The sequence below is a fragment of the Temnothorax nylanderi genome, unplaced genomic scaffold (genome assembly GCF_030848795.1).
Source record: "Temnothorax nylanderi isolate EJ_2023f unplaced genomic scaffold, tnyl_v1.0 TNYL_tig0127_pilon, whole genome shotgun sequence".
Lineage (NCBI taxonomy): Eukaryota > Metazoa > Arthropoda > Insecta > Hymenoptera > Formicidae > Temnothorax > Temnothorax nylanderi.
In genome coordinates, this window is record NW_027249189.1 from 74,252 (window position 1) to 91,940 (window position 17,689).

At 38.5% G+C, this 17,689-nt stretch overlaps 1 protein-coding gene and 1 long non-coding RNA gene across 2 annotated transcripts; one reads left to right on the forward strand and one right to left on the reverse strand.

The window, feature by feature from the left end:
• The first annotated feature begins 6 nt into the window (after nt 1–6).
• On the forward strand, nt 7–1,262 carry LOC139776763 (uncharacterized). Its single transcript, XR_011719173.1, has 3 exons — nt 7–148; nt 215–378; nt 1,041–1,262. It is a non-coding gene; the product is annotated as an uncharacterized lncRNA (long non-coding RNA).
• Nucleotides 1,263–7,434: 6,172 nt separating this feature from the next.
• Zir (dedicator of cytokinesis) lies at nt 7,435–17,586 on the reverse strand. Its single transcript, XM_071713672.1, has 20 exons — nt 17,435–17,586; nt 16,363–16,543; nt 16,097–16,275; nt 15,867–16,008; nt 15,592–15,795; nt 14,333–14,524; nt 14,035–14,259; nt 13,680–13,954; nt 13,303–13,618; nt 12,917–13,222; nt 12,631–12,836; nt 10,790–12,553; nt 10,588–10,715; nt 10,253–10,515; nt 9,923–10,182; nt 9,171–9,605; nt 8,727–9,079; nt 8,429–8,631; nt 8,036–8,355; nt 7,435–7,956 (listed from the first exon to the last, which is right to left on the reverse strand). Exons 2-20 carry the CDS (start codon nt 16,501–16,503, stop codon nt 7,902–7,904), a joined length of 5,967 nt encoding a protein of 1,988 aa, XP_071569773.1. The 5' UTR covers nt 16,504–16,543; nt 17,435–17,586; the 3' UTR covers nt 7,435–7,901.
• Between the last annotated feature and the right edge of the window lie 103 nt (nt 17,587–17,689).

A 17,689-nucleotide genomic window follows, 5' to 3' on the forward strand; every position in this document is an offset into this window, starting at 1 on the left:
TGCTGATTCCCAGCACCAAGGTTTCGTTCCCCTACCATACGCAGTCCCCTCCACATGTTCCTCTCGATAATGCTCTGACTCTCGCATTTGACATCTGACCGAACACAGCCAAACATGGGTCTCTCGAGGAGCGTTTCTACGGTTGAAGGTACTTAAGAATTGAGTGTATACGTTGAATTCAACTTCAAATTAGATATTTCATTTCACTTCTAAGGATAAGGATTTTCAACCTCAGTCCCTCCTTACCAACGCAATGTGTGGACAAATTAGAGACGTATTCTTTCTCGATCGACTCAGGGAAGGCTCGTATTAATAACCAGACACGATGTTACGTCGACGAGCCGTTATCGGACGTGAGACGACAATTGTAAGGACGATGTAAGCGAATGGCGTTTGAATTGTTGTAAGGGGATTTATAATCTGATTTTGTAAGCGAATGGCGTTTTTATTACTGTAGGGGGGTATGTTTTAAATTTTAACGACTATTTATTTATTACACTGAAGAAGGCCACAGTTATGGCCGAAACGTTTGTGTCAGTTTTCGAAATATATATATACACGATAGCATAAACATCCTGCTGGTTCGCAAGCCCTTTGTTTGATTATTGTTATTCTAAGCGAACACTATATACTAATTTGTTTAAAGATATCATGTTTAACTCAATTCGAGTTTATATCATTATATTTAGAAAAATGCATATAAGAAATGCGTGCACACATGCTGTTCAGATTTCATTAACGTTATGATCAGAAGAATGTTTCAATTAATAAAATTATATATACATATATCTATATATTAATTACATATACGTATATATATTAATTTCATATATATATATATATATATATATATATATATATATACATATACATACACACACAAGTCATGAAGGTTCACAAATATTTATACATTATTTGTATTCATCTTGTGCTTATAACGTAATGATTTAAATTAAGTTTCAAATTGGAGTTTTAACATGATATCACATATCATAATGAAATGTAATCATCACGAATTTCTAATTCAATGTTGTTTACAGCTTACCTTACTGAGCATCAAAGAAACATCAAAAGTTTGATGCAACATCCACAATTCTGGACGAGGTCGGTGCGTAAGCGTACACAAATTAAAGAAAATAAATTTAAAAAAATGTGGGAGAACATAGAAAAAAATATAAACGAGTTAGATTTATTATTGATCTTAAATACGTTATCTGAACTTGTTGGAAAAGATTAAATAAATTTATAAATATGTAACTGTACCTTATACTTCTTTTAATCTTCCTTCCCAGACACACACACACACACACACACACACACGCGCGCGCGCGCGCGCGCGCGCGCGCGGGGGGGGGTGCAAGGGGGGGGCCTTCGGCCCCCCCTCCCGCACCCACCTCCGCCGGTAGGCAGCATGGACCTCGCTTTAGAACTTAAAGTACATGCTAAGTTGTAAAGCGAAATTATAAAGTACATGCATGGGGAGGGGGGTGCAGGGGAGCAAAATCTCCCCGCCCACGCATGTACTTAAACGAGCTTGTAAAGCGCGTCATGAACCCATGTGGCACCTCGTTTCGCGTGGACACACACACGTTTCGCGTGGTTGAAAGCGTGGAACTCGCGCTTTACAATTACTACTTACGCAGTGCTAATAATCTACAAAAATTAAATTGTATCGCCTAGGGATTTTCTTTAGTACCAACATTACCCCCTCTCTTTTTGAGGAAAATGTCGTGTAACCGTTTAATAAGAAGAAAGAAAATAAAACAACGTAGCCGTCCGAAGTCTCATCCGATTTGGAAACATTTTTTTTTTTTAGGTGAAGAGCATACCAGAGGTAAAATGCATATTGTAAAGAAATTTTGAGCATAACAGCAGCTAATATCTATCAATATCTAGAGAAACATCTTGAATTAAATCATCAAGATATTGTACAGATGCCAGATGATTTAAAATCAAATTTCATTAGACTGACTGAATTTCGTGTAAATTGTATACACTGAAATTTTGGGCATTACAACACTCGATTTTAAATGGCTACGACTGTTTACGGCCCGCCCGAATTGGTACTATAAGAGGTAGTACGCGATCCAAACGGAGTATTAGACAATCCTAAACTAATACCAGTGTTATTTATTTGTAAGCTTGAAATGCCTGCAACAGATACATTTCATTTAGCCACATCAATTTTTTCTATTATCCATCTTAATTAATTGTTATCTTTAGCAGTTTAACATCATCTTTCTCTATGTCAAAGATTAATTAACTGAATTTTAATTTTTTTATTTGCATGCATATGTGTATTTTCACAAAGATATGTGGATATTTCTTTACCAAAAAGAAAGGGACTTAGAGGACTCTTATTAGTGCAGCTTTTGTTGGCGGATAAATTGCTGTCAACATTTAATGGCGACATATTTGTTGAATGATTGAATAAACTCATCGTGTCGTTACTTCCACAAACTATTTGACATTCCTCGGCTGACGCTTTGCGAATTTTGTAAATCGAATGCAAGCCCGTCTTCGTATCGTATACTACCGCAAAGGATGGCTCTGAACTAGTAAATATGATCTGCTGACTCGACTCGTTCATATACGACACAGATCTTAAAATTTTAGTTCAATTGTATGATAAAAATTAATCAGAACTTTCACATAAAATCAAGCAAATATACGTTAGTCTTCATATATAATTCCACAACAAATTGTTTACCATGCTTAATAAGTAAAGGGCAAATTTCATATAATGGATGCATCAATGAAAAGGCCACTGGTAAATTATTATCTTGTTGCGCTGGTAATCTGCTGCTTTCAAATGATACATATCTGAAATCATATCTTTAATCATGTTGTATGTGAATGTACAAAAATGAGTTCAGAGTACATGTAAATGTACAGAAATGTTCAGAGTACGAATACATCGGTCAGAATAAAATAAATAATATTTTCCATATTTTAATGCAGATACCCAGATTATTTTCCTAGTATCTCTGGGCATTCAAGTACCTCTGGAACAACACAATTTTACATAGACCAAAATAATTACTTACAATTAGATGAATCACTGGATTTAAGAAAAAAAAATTAAAAAGACTAACTTGATAATTATTTGTATGATATAATTGTATCTCGTTAGATTCTAAAAAGTAACTTACCCAACCCTGCCTCAATGCGAAAAAAAATATAGACATAATAGTAATTTAAAAAAGCACATGCGAACAGAACACAAAGATTATAAACAGCATCAGTGCCCACATTGCCCAAAAACATACAAAAAAAGTTTATCAGTCATAAACCCTAATCGTGAAAATACTCAAAATCGAGTCCGAGGTGCGTCACATGAAGACAGTATGTGGAAGCTGCTTCGGGTGCATCAGATCGTAACTTATACGCGTCGTGCCCCGATATCATCGGTAGCGACAGCGCATGCAGTCAAGATGTTAGCTTATTCTCAAATCCCTGAATTTGCTGGGACAGAAGAAGAAAAAGTCGAGTTTTTGATTCAGACTGTGGAACGAGTAGCTCAGATTCATGGAGTTTCCGAGGATGTTTTGCTATTGACAGCATCTGGCAAGTTAGTAAAAAATGCTAGAAGATGGTTCGATTTAAATATCACAACATTGAGATCGAATCATGGGAAGCATTCAAGGAAGCAATAATTCGCCGCTTCAAACGAAGAATCTTGTTTCATGTGGCTATGCAGAAAGTGGAAGCAAGAAAGTGGAATTTCCACAAAGAACTGTTTCAAAATTACACCATGGATAAATTGGTATTGATGCAAAATCTGAATTTGCCGGACGAAGATTCCATTCACCTGTTGATCAATGGAATTGGTAGCCGATCGTTATGTGAAACGGCAGCTGCGCTTCGTTGTGGTTCAATTGACGAATTTCTGGAAGAAATGCATCACATTATATCGGCGTCTGCCGATCCAGTTCGCAAGGAAGTTAAGCAAGAAAAAGTGAAAAATAATAGTTGTTCCGTGCCCAAGGACACTTCATCGGTGAAAACCGAAAAAAATATTTTCTGTGTTTATTGTCGAGCAAAAGGGCATGTTCGTGCCGACTGCTATAAGTTAAAGAAAAAGGAACAGTCGCCTCCAGCGACATCAACCAAACCTGCACCGGTGGTATCTGCTGTGGACCACACGTATTACGTGAGCATGTTCTAGTAGATCATTGATACAATTTCTTATAAAATAGTCCATATATAAAGTTACTATCTATTTAATATGGCAACTATATCCTGATATACAGTGGCGTAAACAAAGAACAGCGTGCAAGAGCTGGAGTAAATATACCTGATGCACTCAAAATACAAAGATAACATAGATAGCTAATAGGAGTTATTAACTCCTATTATTATGGAAGAAATACTATCATCTTGTTTATTTTGGAAATACTGCATGTACTGGAACTAATGTGTTTTCGTAAGAGAGCTGAAGTTAGACAACCTGTGTATGTGTGTGTCAGAGTTGCGAAGAATTAATTACTTTTTTAATTAATTTCCGTCTTTAGTTAACGATTGATATAAAACAATGTAATTAAATATGTTTGATTAAGAATTGAATTAAGCGGAGTTACTTTTTTTTATCACCCGGTCCAGTTATTGCGGAACATTCACGCGTCTGAATGGGAGTTTTATTCTTAATCAATTCCAATGAAGATAATATAGGAAAATGGGCCAGTAAAGGCCTTTCGTTTCTCACTATCCACACCGAGGTTAGAGAGAAATTCATCGAAGATCAACGTTCGTTCGAGCAAGTTGTTCGAGGAATGATTGAGCTTGCCAAGACTGACGATTTGTCAATACTCTACGCCATAGTATTAACGTTGTTTAATCTATGCGACGCATATTATGAAAAAGAGTTGGAAGAATTGATCGCGTTTGGTAAATTTTTGATTAAGAATTGAATTAAGCGGAGTTACTACGCTTAAAGAAAGCCGTTTAATTGACGATTGATATGAGCGAATTCAATCGAAGATATTCAATTAACGATTAAGTTTAGCAAATTTAGTCGAAAATCATTCGATTGACGATCGATTTAAGCGGAGTTAATCGAAAGCCGTTTAATTGACGATTGATATGAGCGAATTCAATCGGAGATCATTCAATTAACGATTAATTTAAGCAGAATCAATCGAAAATCGTTCGATTGACGATTGATTTAAGTGGAGTTAATCCAAAGCCGTTTAATTGACGATTAATGTGAGCGCATTTAATCGAAAAGATTTTAATTAACAACTGATTTGTGTGAATTTGAGAATATTTTTTTCCATTGGTTCTGGCAACTCTTTCACATGTAATGTAACAACCATTTTAAAAATTCGTACGTTATGGCCTTATAAACTTTAAACTACCATACATAATAAATCACTTTTTACTTCGCCAGTCAAATAATAAAACAACAATGAAAATATTAATCGACTCTACTGGCCATTATAATCGCCAAGACAATACGACCACGATTTGGTTCGTTGTCTTGGCGATTATAATGGCCAGTAGAGTCAATTAATATTTCCATTGTTGTTTTAAACTATCATGTTACTGTAAAAATATTTATCAATTTTCTATAATTTTGTGCTTAAAATAATAACATAAAATAATAACAAAAATAGTAATATAAATTATAAATGTTTATGTAATTTTTAGGTTGCACTTTTGAGATTATTATAAGAAATTTTAGTTAAATATCTCATATTTTTTTTAAGAGCGGATTATATCGCTCTATTTTCTGAATTTTAAAACAAAAACATAAATTATTTAAGATAATAAAGTGACGGTAATTTATTTGCTCTAATAAAAGGAAAAGGCTTAGTACCATTATATGATTGAATGGTGACGATTTGTTTGTTATAATAACAAAAAAGAATATTTCTTTACATTACATTATAAAAGAATATGAGCATTATAATGATTGTATAAATATAATTATTTTTATACTATACAATAATAAATAATTAGTGTGTTTTATTGTATCATATTATTTATTGAAACTTAAGTTTGGAAACATTCTTTTGAGTTGAAAAGCATAAAATGCATACTTGCGCCTGTGTATCTGAGTTGTATCAGAACAAGAGAGTCAGATACCTGCTGATAAATTGGGAAAATTTGTGCTATCGCGTGAACAGCAAGGAGAAGAAAAAAGCGCTAAAGACGAACAAAACCTTAATTTAGGTTTCTCTTTCCTGCATTCTGAGAAAACGATTGAAGGACAAAGAATTAATAAAATAATTTAATAGAAAATTTAATAGAAAAAAATGAGACAGGACACCGTAAACCAAAAAAAGACACCCGATATGGAAAGACTTCACCGAGTTAAAATATATAAAATGTAATAAATGTAATAGAGAAATAATTGACAGAGAGTAGAGAGTCAAACAACCTGTGTATGTGTGTGTTTAATAAGAAGAAAGAAAATAAAACAACGTAGCCGTCCGAAGTCTTATCCGATTTGGAAACATTCTTTTGAGTTGAAGAGCATAAAATGCATACATTAGTTGCTTTCCATTTACATCAAAACTCAGATAATTCTCACTTGTAATGTCATTCTGTCTTTATTATTCATTAATTGCCAAAAAAGGTAGAACGACGTCACAAGTGAGAATTATTTGAATTTTGATGTAAATAGAAAGCACCTATTGTAAAGAAATGTATGTAAATGTACAGAAATGTTCAGAGTACGAGTACATCGGTCTTTCTTGCGCCTGTGTATCTGGTTGTATCAGAACAAGAGAGTCAGACACCAGCTGATAAATTGGAAGAATTTGTGCTATCGCGTGAACAGCAAGGAGAAGAAAAAAGCGCTGAAGACGAACAAAACCTTGATTTAGGTTTCTCTTTCCTGCATTCTGAGAAAACGATTGAAGGACAAAGAATTAATAAAATAATTTAATAGAAAATTTAATAGAAAAAAAATGAGATAGGACACCGTGGACCAAAAAAAAAGACACCCGATATGGAAAGACTTCACCGAGTTAAAATATATAAAATGTAAGAAATGTAAAAAAAAATTAACAGTGTAGAGAGTCAAACAACCTGTGTATGTGTGTTTAATAAGAAAAAAGAAAATAAAACAACGTAGCCGTCCGAAGTCTCATGCGATTTGGAAAAATTTTTTTCTTTTAGTTGAAGAGCATAAAATGCATACATTGTAAAGAAATTTTGAGCATATCAGCAGCTAATATCTATCAACATCTAGAGAGACATCTTGAATTTAATCATCAAGATATTGTACAGATGCCAGATAATTTATAACCAAATTTCATTAAATTAACTAAATTTCGTACACGTAAATTGCATACACAAAATTCATTTGAGTCATAAGTCATCGATAGAACTCTTTGGGGGAATCTACCATAAAAAATTGATTTTTTCAAAAATAGATTTATCAGTTATAAAAAAAATATAAATTCTAAATATAAATGCCCGGCCATATCTATGTAAATCCATTTAATGTGATGGTCACAACGTATCGTAATACTTAAGTGCTTATAAGTATGAAAATTTCAATTATGTAAATAAATTACGTTGAATCCTTGTTCTAAAAACGTTTGATCGTTTAGTGGTAACAAATTTGGAAATCTGACAATTTTTTATAATGCTATCCTTATTTTATTCCTTTTTCCACAAAGGTCGATTTATCTAATAACTCATAACATGTATATAAAACTCATATAAATTATAAACAATATAACTCATATACTTAATTCTTTTGAATAAATATATATTTATTTTATAAATAACTTGGAATTTTTTCAATCCTGTTATAAAACAAGGATTCAACGTACGTACATTCTTCACAATAGTGATTAAAAGTAGAATTAGCTATATGACAATACACGCGATTAATAATTGGATACATTATAGTCTTTGGTAAGCTTCTATGGCAGTGTTTCATTTCCCTACCAGCGCGGAGGAGTCGACGGTACAGCTTGCTGATTAATTAAGGACGGTCCACTACGTAGCAGCATAACAAAAATTTCTTTAACGTGATAAACTTGAAAAGATATGTATCTTTTTAATTAAAACTTCTTACCTCCAAGCAATGAGAGGTGCCAATCTCTCGGTCAATCTCTGATAATTTCTCTCCAGCTCCCGCTGATAATCCCGCTGATCGGGACCAATCAGATTCTTATTGCGCCGCAAAGCGTCGAGACACTTTTTCTGGAAATCTTTAAAACACAAACGAAGCTTGTGCTGCAATCTGGTCGGCTGCGCATTTTGTTCGCGCAAACCGGAAAGAAACACGACCGCTACTTCAGCGGGTCCTTGATTAACCGTCGTGCCAATGCAACCTTGAAGGACCATTTGCAGCATCTTTGCGTCAGGTGGTTCTTGAGCGGTTGCAGCAGCCACCTAATTAAGATTACATAAAAATGTATTACATGTGTACTGTAAAAATATTAAGATGTGAGAAATCGATCAATACCTCGGCAGTCTTCTTTTGTATGTCTTCAATTGCCACTTCGATGGGACTCAGGACTATCTGTTTTCGAGCCACAACTCGAATTCTGGTTTTCAGATATGGGAAATGTGTCGCCACCGTTAATATAGTCTTCCGTTTACACTGTTCACGTAATTCACCGTGAGCTTTGCCACCAGGAGTAAAAGGTGTCGCATAAACAAATCGTTCTAAAAACAAAAGCCATTATCGAAACAAATTGTTAATTACTGTATAATTAATTACTGTTATCACAAAATAATATTTTGTCTAAATCAATACTCACTTATGTTGAAATTCCGATGGAAAACTGTAGGTCTGTGTCTAAGCTCGTGTGCTTCGAAGTACGGCTCCACGTAAGTGATCTGTACGTAAGCTTTGTCCGGTTCCAGCTTGCTAGGATCCACAGGATTCGAATCCTTTATTATAACTATATTCTCCGCGCCGAATCTCTCGGCATAAAAGTTCTCGAGTCTCGAGAATATTTCCGGGAGTTTTGTTAAAGTTGGCTCTTTGTAAACGAACTCTTCGCCGGCGAGATCGCCGAATCTGGCGCCATAGAAACCAACTCTGAAGTACGTCCCGAAGACACGCTTGCCAGCCAATTGTTCCACACGCGTATATGCCTCGTGAAGTTTACTAAAAAAAAAGTTCCGAAATAATATCTTATGCAGTAAATTTGAAAAAGATGTGCCCTCCATATCATACTAAACAATTTAAATTTTCTTACCCGTGAATGTTAGCTAATTTCTTGTAGTCATGTGCAGCTTCTGCTATAGGTAGCAACACCCTATAGACGTCAGGAATAGCTTCGTACATTCCAGCTGCGTGAAAAGAGCTAGCCGCGTGCTCCAATAAACCCGCCAATCCACTTTCTGAAAAATCAGGGCCTAAGCAAAGCCCTTCTTCCCTTCTGGCCAGTACGTCATCGCCGACGGCGCTCTCCTCTAAAGCGTTCGGTGTTACGGCGTTCAAAGCAACGGCTCCTACGGGCCGACCGCCGCCACCAGGTTCGAGTAGATGAAGATATTCCGCTACCAGAGCGGCACTGTGCACCAAACACATTGCTGCTTCCGTGTGATTTTTCCTTTCCATGTGCTGCTGCGCCATGTTTGCGAGCCAAGTCAGGCGAAGATCAGGCGATCCTTGATAACCCTTGGCGATTCTAAACAAAATTTAGATACATCCCTTAGCTCGTTATGTTTACTTTGAGTACCACGTCACTCAGATCTGAGTGACGCATAAGTTCTCGCAGGGGCCCTATCACCCATCTATAGGTGACGATTTTATTCACTCAAGTAGAAACAATTTCGTTACTTATAAATATATTGAATAAAACCTTATTTTTGCAGTGCATTGAATATATATTTAAAACAAAACTATCAAAAATTCACTCTTGGGCCCCGCAGAGATCACGCTCGAAATGTGCTTGGCACTCGAAGTGTTTAAGTCAAATTGTTTGCTAAGATTCAGAAATCTTACCTATACATTAGATCCAAGAGCATTTCAGGATCCTCTTGGAATTCCTTCATCTTAACAGTATCAGAGAGGATCATATGAAGATTGAATAGTAGATCCTTCACTTGTTCAGGAAAACTCGTGTCTGAAAGCTCCGTATCTCTCTCGGCGTATACCAACACCGTTTTCAAGGCCCTACGTAACGCACCCTCGCTAGGTGCTCTTCCTCTTCCAACAAGAGCAGATAAGGACGTTGTGACTTGCATCTTGACGCGCGCAAAGTTCTGTGAAGAATGTAAGATTAAAACAACGCTTCATAGTTCACAACATCACGAGATCTCAATGACAGCTTACATTCCCAATTTCGAAATTCTGTCGCATCAGCAGATACAGGCTCGCAGCTGCGTGACTTCTAATAGCGCTTAAGGGCGAACTGCATCGAGTGAGCAATGTTAAGCACAAATCCCCGCAGCGCTCGCTTTCCTCGTCGAACAATGCGCTGTGATACTTGAAGACTAAAGCCCGCTGTGTATTGAACATGTGCTGAAGCACCGAAGTACTTTGGTTTCTAGCCAACGCTCTTAGTAACACTTTCAATACCGCACCGACAACCGCACCTAAGTAATTTAAAACGTTTGATTCATCTATCTTGTCATATTTAAATAGTAAAATAAAAAGTCGACGAATACCTCCACCGCCGTCAGCTTGAACTACGGATTCTAAGGTATCTAATACGACAAGAGAAGCCTCAGCCGCTAAGGCTCCTTCTATATGAGCGTCTTGTTCCACAGCTCTTCCTTCCGGTAGTTCGCAAGATCTTGAAGAATCAATATATATATATAATTGACTTCAATTAAAATTAAAATTAAAATAATATAATAATATTTGTACCTGTAAGGCATTTGATCTTTGCGCCATCTCAATTTGTCTCCGGTCACTCTCTCCTTTCTTCGCAGCATCATTTCGCTCCTGGCACTTCCCTGACCGAGAATCACGTCTTCCAGTCGCGATCTAATATCGCTGGTGGCCGTTGCTTGAGGTGGCAATCTTTTAAGTGCTTTCTTGCCTTTGTACTCGAAAGCTGCGGTGGCGATATTCAGTACTTGCAGCAAGCTCAGAATACGTCTCGCGCTGAGTTCGGAACACCACTGTGCTAGAGCAGTTCGTTCTAATCCCTTCAGCACCCATAAGGCACACATTAATAAATGTCGAGTAGCTTCGGAACTCAGAGATACACGGCACTGATTACCCGCGGTGTCCGCCGACATTCCGCCAGCAATAGCCAATGCTACCGATTGCGTGATCGATCCGGATTCATCCGGATAAACGCTTTTGTCTTTGGAGTCCCAATGATAAAGCTGGGGTAAGGCATCCATCAAGATACTAAGTAACGGCAGATATAGCGCGGCAACTCTAGCCTTCGCCGCAGGATCGGAATATCGCGCATCAGCATCGTGGCAGCTCATAAGATGTCGGACGGTCCCAATAGCTTTATTCTGTAGCATCGGATTTGGTATCTCCAAGGTGTTTGCCAGATCGGACAGAACGATGCCGACCAGGAAGTGCTGCTGCCTGAATTCTTGACTGAGTTCCGAAAACCGGGCTCTATCCCCAGGCACGAGAGTGGATATCAGACTGCCTGAGCTGCCAGTCGATGGACTGGGCGATGCCGGAGCCGATCCCGACGTATAGCCAGTGCCAAAGGGAAGATTCAATGCTACATAGTGCTCGTGCGAACACACTGTTCTCACGAGATCGAGTTTCAGAGCGAATAACGCTGCGGAGTCGGGAATATGCATTGACGCATCCGACAGCGAGCAACAGGCGGCGCGAACGAGCGACAGCACGAATCCTCTGTCCATCACGGATAGCAGGTCGGATAGGAAATTGCCAAGGCTCGATATCAAGTTGGACGCCACGCGGATTTCCTTGCCGCAGCGCGATATCACCTCAGACGTTAATGCAGCGGTGAGCGTCGCGACATCGTCGCAGAACTGCGGTGAGAATCTCAGTTTTCGCAGTGCCTCCAAGGACGCCATCTCAGACAGCGTGACAACCATAGAGCGCATTATCAGCTCCAGGAAGAACCAGGAATGAGTTATCGCCAGTTCGCGTGCCTGACCGGTGGATACAACCCAGTGCAAGGCAAGTTCCTCGTGTAGAAGTCTTCTGGTGGGATGATTGTTGATCGAGGGGGATTCCTGTCGCATCGACGCGGTTCTGTCCAATCCCCGCGAGTGGATCTCCATCTCCAGATCTTCCAGAGGCAGATCGGGATTGCTCTGTGCTCGCACGACGCCCCCGTTGTGAGTCATGCTTGGCAAAGAGCATTGATACGCGATGTAGGTGGCCAATAGCGCGTGTCTTCCATGCGCGTCCAATTGACCGTCCGGTAAATTGGTGATATTTCGTACGAGCAGTCCCAGAGCCTCGAAGATGGTGGCGGCAACGTTCAACGATTGAGACGGTAATGTTGGCGGTCGCACTAGAAGACACAGTAATTGATCCAGTAATTGGGGAAGTGATCGCACCAAGGCGGAATGCGAGGCACGCGCTAATTCGAGAAGAGCTGATTTCAATTCTGATTCCATGCCCGCTTCGCCGATACGAGGCGGAACTTGACCGGTTTCCAAAAAGCCGCATAATGATAAAAATCTGTAATGTGGAAATTATGTAAAAAATTATTACATATCTTTTTATTCGCACAAAGGAAAAAAATAATACATTATTACCTGTCGACATATTTGTCTTGCGGATGAACGCTGGAAACAGGCTCCAATATGACAGTGAAGACCCCTCGATGAGCATCCACCCATCGAGTGCCTGGCAAAAGAACATCGGGTGCGATGTAGGAATAATTTGCGGGTGGCGGATCTAGCATAGCAGGCAAACTGAATTCGCCTGATTGGAGATGACCGTCTCTTAGAAGCGGTAGCCACTATAAATAAAATTTTACATATTTAGTTCATCAATCAAATTACTAAGTCCTGGTTTTATTAATTACTGATTGAAATTTACTGTATACGCGACCGCCGTTTCGACGTTTGGTTGCTCTGCTTTCTTCTGGCAACTAATATGATAGAAAGTGAACAATAAGTGATGTTTCGCACTTAAATCCGCGGGTAGTCTCATCTTGATTTCGTCGTAAAAATTCGGATTCTTGTTGTGGTATGACACGGAAGTAAAGTATTCATGCGTCATCTCAGGACACGATGATCTGCCGAAGATAGCTGTAAGCGCGTCGGCTTCTTGCTCACCTCCCATAAGCTGAATTCTTACAGCGATATTACGGGCTGAGCCAGTTCTGGAGCTGAAGTTTGCTTCCTACACATAATAAAATATAATTTCTCATGTCGTATAATTAATAAGAAATAATTGATCATACAATTTTATTCGATATGCACCTTGGGATAAAGATATAGAAGATTACGATACGTTAAATCAGGCGAAACAACTTCGCTTGGAAACTCGAGTATCTCCTTAACCGGTCGATTCTTTTCATCCGGATATGGAACTAATCTTCTAAGGTCGGGATCAAGACACCTCGGTAGTTCTTCGGGTCTGGGGCTGAGATCCAATTTCAATATCCCTGGTAAGCATTTTAATCGTTTCAAGTTGGAACCAGGTCTTCGTAGTTCAACCAAAAGCTTATAAAGATCTTCATCGCGAAGTCGTTCGCTTTCCTGCTTGAAGAAGCTCGAGACTGTTAAAGTAATGGGCCTATAAGAATATCAAGATGTTAGTTAAGCCTTTCGATAGAAAAATGGAGCATTATACAAACCTAAAGCTATCGAGGCAATTGGCAAAATCGTCCGGCGACCAACTACGTCTTTTATCCGAACTCCGTCTTTCCAGCGAACCACGTCGCGTCGGCGGTTCCACTTTCTTTCGCCACTGTTCCAGACCGCCCGACTTTCTGTCTAAAGATCCAGCACTGCCAGTGCTATCCGTATCACCACCGCCTCCGATTACACCAGACAGATGAATTGCAGTCCACGCGAGAGGCATTCTATAACGACCCAGGCGTTCGCACGCAGCAGCGGCGGCAGCTCTGACCTATACGGAAATGAATAAGACAATAATATGAGAAATTGCCATTTTGAATGCATCAGTATTTTATTTTAACATTTTATTACCTTATCTTTATTTTTATCTTCGCGTAAATATGGTTCGGCACACTCCGATATATCGCCCTGCAATACTTTCTCGAGCCGTACGACAAGAAACAAATCGGGACTGGGTTTATTGATGCTCAAAACGCAACTTCTAGCTAAGGTACTTGCATCGCTATAAGCGATGTGTCCTCCAAGCATTCTTTTCAATCCCTCTGAATTCATATCGACGTAGAAATTTTCGGACATCTGAAATATAACAATTTGTAATTAGCATTATGCATTCTTGAAGTTGTAATTTCAATGATAAAAAATATCATACCTTTTTCTTTTCTCTAGCATCGTATAATGCGAGACTCGCGAATATTGGCTCCACTTCTAGTTCTAACTTTAATTGCAGACATTTTACGAGAATTTTATGAGCAAAAGGTTCTGTAGGTTCCGGGGCAACGCTGATTTCTTGCCACTCGTCGTCAGGAGAAGTCGGAGGAGAGTAAAGCGGGAACAAGGCTTCCTGAAAAATAAATATTTAATTATTTAGTCAAATATTGAACAATAAATACAATATTTAATATTAACATTATAATATTTAACATTTATTATTCAATATTTTATTAAATATTTAATAAAATATTTAATTGAGGAATGTATGAGGATAGTCTGGGACAACCTTCAGAAGGTTCGACGGTTAAACGGGACACTCTCAATTCACTCGCGAGTGAATTATCGCTAATCTCAATATCTATATTTACGTACACAGACTACAAAATAAACGCCGACAGAAAGATGATCGATCCGACGGACCGAAAGCCCGTTAACGGAATATAGTTCCGAGCACCAGCGGATTTCGACTCGCACGAGCGTAACTACAAAGCGCGTAAACGAATGGAAAAGAGGGCGGCGCGTGACGGAACGGAGCGTTGATCAGCGCGAATAAAGAGATCTTGAGGAGCGCGAATATAGAACGGAGATCTTGAAACGCGCGAACGGAGATCTTGCTGCGCGCGATGACGCAGATTTTCGCTGCGTCAGCTGAAAACAGTTCTTGGACCTGCAAGGAGAGCGTGCTCCACGCCAAAACCAGCTCGCTCCCAATAACACGGGAGGCCGGTATCCAATTGATTGTTAATCTTTGGATAATCACACCCGCACATCCTAGTATTAACGCAGGAGAACGGCGGCACAATATACGGCGCGAGCAATCCCATGACCGATCGGTCTTTATCGCAGGCCCGTCATACAGAAACTAAATTCGCCGGATCGTCGCACAGCACGCAAAACCTTCGAGTTCGGAAGCGGCGCAGGTATGCGGGAGCATGACTAGCGCGTGATACGATTGTAGGAGACGCGTGTACGCGTGATCGATTACACGCTGTTGTTGACTTACGGACTCGTTACTCGTTGTCTAAGTATCGCGGAATAGAATGTATCAGCAACGCCGAATCCGGAACAATATTTAATAAAATATTTAATAACAAATATTTAATAAATATTCAATATTTAATAAAATATTGAATAACAAATATTAAGAATATTTAATCGAAATAAAACGGACAAACTTGCCGCTTTATAATCCTGTACCTGTCGATCCTCCAATCTTTTCTGCTCGTTCATCTGATCGATCGTTTCGAGGCAAACACGATCTAATAAATTCGGCAGAAGAGGGTCATGTTGCGAATGCCGCAAATCCAGACTTGCCCAAGATCCTCTCGGAGTATCTCCGGAATTGGACAAATCATCCTCCTCGTTCGGTGACACACAGCCATTTGCATCTTCTTGATCTACCTAATTAAGATAAATCGCTTTCACTTCCTGCTTATCACAAATAAATTAATTTTATCTCCAGCACTAGATACCTCGAAATCTTGTCTAGGTGTATCCTGAAGCAATCTGTCTCTGGCGATAGGTGAGATTCTACCTTTGTATTTACGATGTATTACGACCCAGTCTGAAGTAAAACTCTCAATGCATCTTTTCACATAAGGCGACACGGTATCACTGAAAGCCAAATGATCAAAATAAAGAATGGATGGCAAGTTTTAAATAACTGTATTGTAATTAATAGCGCTTTCGACTATTTTCTTACATTGATTCGTGCGGTACTACTGGCTCCTCTGTTCGAATCTTCCTCTTTACGACTCTCAATTCGACGTCTCCCGGTGGAAAATCTAGTATTGGTTTTAAAGGATCACGGTCCAGCACTGACTGATGCTGTCCCAAGAATTCCTCGTAATCAAGTGGTTCTAATACCTCGCACAGGGACATCTGCATATAAGGAATTAAATATTAATTTACTCCAAGATTATTGGCAATCTCTTTACATGCCAGTTTTCCAAAGAAGACTGTGCATACCGTGGAAGAAAATCCTGATACACTGCTACCGCTCTTGGATAAATCACGAGAATAGGAGGTAGAAGTGGCAATTTGCCGCCTCACATCGGCGGCATGCTGTTTGCTTAACTTGTGAGCAAATGCACGCTGGACCGAAGACATTATAAATGTCCCAGCAAATTAATCCGACGAGATTCTGTAACTGTTAAATGCCATATCGAAATAATACTTAGTCGTGCTTATGCTCTCAGTACTTCTCAGTTGAATTTATATTCTCTATTTATGTTCTCTATTTACATTCTTTATTTACATTCTCATGACAAAGCGACGTATGTAGTGTTGTTTTCGTTTTAATTTCAACCTAACGTCCGAGCTTTACAAAGCAATTGATCATGTATACATATAAGAACTTGTCTCCTGCCGCTGTCTTCCAGTTAATATTAAATTGTAAGAGACAGTTCATAATTAGCATAACAACTAGATTGTGAAAGAATTTTCCTTTATTTATTGAAACGAGTAAACCACGATATCATACGAAATTTACAGTAACCAAAACAGATATGGAGAGATATAAATCTGACAAAACTACAAATGGTTCTAGCTTTTAAATCCAAATTAATTAATCATTAACAAACAGATATGGACAGATATAAATCTGCATTAATTAATTTGGATTCAAAAGCTAGAACCATCTGTAGTTTTGTCAGATTTATATCTGTCCATATCTGTTTGTTGTAACATTAATTATTAATGTATCACATATTTATTTCCTTCTTATTATGCAAATTTGATTTCCTTTGCAATAAAGCAACATACACAATACACACAGTATCTTTAAACTTACATCATTTTTGTACGTGTCAAACTTGTCGATCAATCATTTCAGAAATAATTGCGTGCTGCATTAATGCATTTAAAAGGACATTACAACAAATAAAAACAATGGGAAAATTAGAAAATAATGATAAATATTCATAGTTGTGAGAGTAGCTCGGAAATGGAGCAGAAAAAAGTATAAACACGAGTATGAATAACGAGATATCGGGATGAGAATGTGTACTTGTTATCATTGTTATATCGAGCAATTACTTACGTTAATCTGAATTCATTGAGAACGGGACTGTGAATCAAAATCGCCAGCAAGAATCCACTGTCTTCCAAAACCTTCCTCGAGGCTCGAGCCTTGACGTGAATCCTTGGCTGACAGGCTGACTTGAGTTGACTGACGCTTCGCTTTCGATGCTAGGTCCCTCGGATGATTATTACTATAGCGACTTGATCGCTCTTCTCAGGATTCTTACCGTCATATGATACGCAACTTTAACATTTTATAGAATTACCGACAATT

What these genes read in the sequence shown, in the direction of transcription:
- Zir (XM_071713672.1), bottom strand. Translation starts at nt 16,503, where the DNA reads ATGTCTTCGGTCCAGCGTGCATTTGCTCACAAGTTAAGCAAACAGCAT. An exon ending in ATGCTAGAGAAAAGAAAAAG is followed by an intron (nt 14,260 to 14,332) that starts GTATGATATTTT and finishes GTTATATTTCAG; the next exon opens with ATGTCCGAAAATTTCTACGT. An exon ending in TACAAAAGAAGACTGCCGAG is followed by an intron (nt 8,356 to 8,428) that starts GTATTGATCGAT and finishes AATCTTAATTAG; the next exon opens with GTGGCTGCTGCAACCGCTCA.